Genomic DNA, 4,029 nt, shown 5'->3' with positions numbered 1-4,029 from the left:
TTGTGAGTATTTTTAATGTGACTGCGGAACAGCAAAGCTAAATGCAGGATAGGATACCTTGCCATTAATACAAAACCAAATCACCCATAACAAAATTAATTTCATCAGCACTTAATGTATAATTGTCGTGCAGAGACAAATTTTTAGCTAAACACAAATGACCGGCAAAAACCATCCAGTACAATTAAATCAGGTTATTGGTACAACACAAGGATATAGAGAATGGCCGATTGTACTGCACAGAGAAATCGTGTCCAAACATTACAAGATTTTAAGAAACTCTCACAATACCCATTTCAAAATACAGATTTTCCAAAGAGTCTAATTTTTATTTACTAAGATTTAAGGACAACAAAAATATCTCCAAAACCGTAACTTGTATACATATTCATTAAGTATAATGAATAAATCCATTTAGGGGCAAAATTATGAAGAACCCACTTACAATATATATTCAGAACACCTGTGAATCTGCCGCATCGGCAACGAGGGGCAATCTAGGAGCCTGACCCAGAAGGCAAGAACTCGAACCGTAGACAAGGCAAGTTAGAAGGAAAAGGAAGACAGTATTATCAAAAATAATCAACAGGCTTAGGCCAAGCCCTCCATTAGGGCCAAAGCTCCGGTCCACCAATTCAGGGAAAATGAGGATAACATCAAGCACAATTGCTTGCATAACATTAAACCTCACATACCGACTCAAATTAGGGTTTCTTACGACAGAAAAGTAGAAGACGAAAAACACCAGAATGCTCGCAAAGGGAAAGCTCCTGTATGCTCTTATGGCCGGGAAAAGGGGTTCGAGCAGCAGCTGTGCCGAAGGAAATTGCGTCAAGAAAAAGCGCCCGTATTGAACTCCGTCGAAAAAGGGGAGAAAATACCCAAGTGCCGCAATCAATCGATCTGCTGCAGGGACAGAAGGAGTTTTATTGTTGTTTCCGCTGCAGAGGACAATCATTGATTTCTTGAGCACGGGGGTATCAAACCCGCAACGTGATGATGTTCCAACATTGAGGAATTTGGTTGTGGAAATGAACGTGGTTGAGATTTTCGGCGAATTCAGGTTTGACAAGGACGAGGCAGCCACAGAGAGCGAAGCCGCCATTGTAGGGCTCGCAAAAGGCTTTCACAGAGCCACGATTGCTTCTCATCCCCACATAACAAGCGGGATATTTTATATATTAGAGCTGGTCTCGTACACGACTGCATTTTCCATAGAATGGCTCCGTGGCAATTTGAATTCCCTATCATGTTAATTAAAGGACATAATTTCTACACCAAGTCAAACCAAGTCAAATTGTGATATTTAGTTTTTGAGTGAAATTCATTCATTCATATTTCATGAATAGTCATTCTTTTTCATGAGAATGAATGGAATAATTAGGCTGAGGTCTCATGTGCACCGGTTTCCTTAAAAATAGAGTGGGTGCAGTTGAAATTTTTTAAGCATATTTAAAAAGGGGAGTGGTCTTATAGATTTATATGTGAATCTACTTTAAAAGTTAGCTCCTAAATTCAAGGAAGATGGCTATGGAAAATGAATAATAGGTTTGACAAATTGCAGAAATCTTCCCTAAGTTGGTGGGGCTAAATCAAGCCCCAAGATTCCAATTAAAGCTTTAGCCCCCTCTAAAATATTACCATGGAGCCACCCACTCCACAAAAATAGAGCCCAAGCCCCTTCCATGGGACCTTGCCTTAGCACTTATTAGATCTAGGTGATTGATTTGAATATGACATAATTTTCACCCAAGTCAAATTGTGATATTTAGTTTTTGAGTCAAAATCCTTGTGTTGTACCAATAACCTTGTTAACGCCCAATATTAAAGAATTTCCTTGTGTTGTACCAATAAATGCTTAAATTAGAGAATTTCCTCAGTAATTAAACTCACTCTCCTTGCTTAAATTCTTATTAACCTTAGTACTAAGTGTTGTACCAATAACCTTGTTAAGTGCTTAGTGCTTAAGATATAATATTGAGACAAAAGAGTAAAATCCATGCACTCCAGAGCACTTATCATAAAATCTTATTGGCATGCACAAATTTTAGGTATTTTTTCACATTGTATGAAAGATTGTTTGTAATTTTGATAAATATTTCATTTTTTTAGTTTTTTCTTTAATTCGATTGTATATTTGATAATTTTAGGTAAATATCTTATTTCTTAAAATTTGTTCTACAACTGCATTATTTTCACAAACACTCCTTGCATGGTTGTAGCAAGGCAGGGTTGTTATTTATTTAGTTAATCTTTTTATTTTCTATATGAAAATAAGAGATGTTTTTAGTATGAGTATTGAATCAAGGTTCAATTTTTATCTTTTTGTACTTTGCATATTTTATTATATTTATTAATCTAACATGATTAAATTTTTTAAAGATATTTATATATGTGTTTAAAATCATTTGTAATGTAAAATAAGTATAATAAATAATAAATAACTCTATAAAAATTTTAAAAGAACTTTAAAAAAAAAATCAAAGATATAAATTACATCATTTTTATATTTTATAAATGTGATTGTATTTATATAAATTATTTCTTTTTTATATCTTATAAATTTGATATTTTACAAAACTTATAGTTTTATTGTCTTTCATAGGATAAGAATAAGCCCACTAAAGACTAAAATTAATTTGGTAGAAAAAATCAGAATTTTCAAAAAATTCAAGAGAAAATAGAAAAAAATAGGCATGCACAACAAAACATAATTTATATCTTTTTACATTTTAAAAACTTATCACATTTATTAGTTTATTAATTAAAATTTCTAATCATATTTCACAATTATTATTAAAGTGTATTGATGTTTAAATGTTTACTAAAGAGCGTGATTAATTTGCAAAGTATAATAAAAAGTAAAGAGTTTTTAACACATTTAAAAGTAAACAATTTATGTGTTATAGGCAAGATGCAGGAGCGGTGAGGTGTAGAGTTTCATGGCTAGAAGGATGGAAGCTACATCGCTCATGGTAGAAAGAATTTACAACAAAGAAGGTTTGAGCCCTTTAGGAGGCATGATGGATTGACCTATTGGGGCAACAGAAATGGTAGATGGCAGAAGGATGGAAGATAAAGTCTAAAGAGATTTCAATGGAAAAAAGTGGGTAATACTGGGGAAGGTGGATGGTGAGATGGGAGTGGGAGGATTAGAAACTTTGGAAACAAAGGTCACCCAATGTAGCGTTTCACATCCTATAACTTAGGGAGAAAGGTGGATTCTAGGAATATTGCTCCAAGATTGAGGAAATCACAAGCAGTGGAAAACAAGGAAAATAGAGGATTGAAGACCCGCTGCAGGTAAGATGCACAATAGAAAAGGTAATGTTAGAGCAAATCTCAATGAAGGAGAAGGTAAGCTTTCTAGAAAGTAATGCATTCTTACTAAAATGTGAAGGGTCATGACCTACAAAGGAAAGCTAAAAAAATGGTGTGATGAAAAGTGGGGAAGGGTTAAGGACTTTAAAATGTTGGAAAATGGTTTTTGTATGGTAATGGTGGACATTGCCTTGGATAGGGATTGGATTTTGAATGGAGGACCGTATTTTCTAGAAGGCTTTGACTTTTATATGAAAGCATGGGTTCCAAACTTTGACCCAATAAAGGAAATCATAAAACAATTTCCTATTCGGGTGGGGTTGTGAAACCTCCTGCAAGAATACTAGAATGACTTCTGTTATCAGTTGATAAGAAATAAGTCGAGAGTCTTTGTGAAAGCTGTGGAAATGGTAGATAAGGAAACCTTCCAAATGTTTCTAAGGACCTACATTATTTGGAATGATTGTCACCCTTTACCAGAAATGATTGAGCTTTTTTTAGAGTTGGGGGTATGGAGATAGCCTTTGTCAATAAAGGAAGGGCTAATGGTGTGTGAGCACTGCCTAAGTGAGGATTGTGATTCAGAAAAATGTGGGCAAGAGGATCGACAAAAGGGTAGGGAGGATGAAATTTATTAAATAGGGCAATTGATATGTCTAGAACATGGTTGGGGGTGTAGAAGAAAAAGGAGAAAAGCTCAAGAGGCAC

The 4,029-nt window shown here is 34.6% G+C and overlaps 1 protein-coding gene across 1 annotated transcript; it reads right to left on the bottom strand.

Annotated features, from left to right (window-relative positions):
• Nucleotides 1-308: 308 nt before the first annotated feature.
• Nucleotides 309-1,229, bottom strand: LOC149569928 (protein TIC 20-v, chloroplastic-like). Its single transcript, XM_089822612.1, has one exon. It carries the CDS (start codon nucleotides 1,103-1,105, stop codon nucleotides 455-457), a length of 651 nt encoding a protein of 216 aa, XP_089678738.1. The 5' UTR covers nucleotides 1,106-1,229; the 3' UTR covers nucleotides 309-454.
• Nucleotides 1,230-4,029: the final 2,800 nt, after the last annotated feature.

This window comes from Cupressus sempervirens, chromosome 3, assembly GCF_028749045.1.
Source record: "Cupressus sempervirens isolate cs-2001-9-10 chromosome 3, ASM2874904v1, whole genome shotgun sequence".
Classification (NCBI taxonomy): Eukaryota; Viridiplantae; Streptophyta; class Pinopsida; order Cupressales; family Cupressaceae; genus Cupressus; species Cupressus sempervirens.
This window is presented reverse-complemented; position numbering and strand designations above follow the sequence as displayed.

Coding starts and splice junctions, on each gene's coding strand:
- LOC149569928 (XM_089822612.1), bottom strand. CDS start 1,105: ATGGCGGCTTCGCTCTCTGTGGCTGCCTCGTCCTTGTCAAACCTGAAT.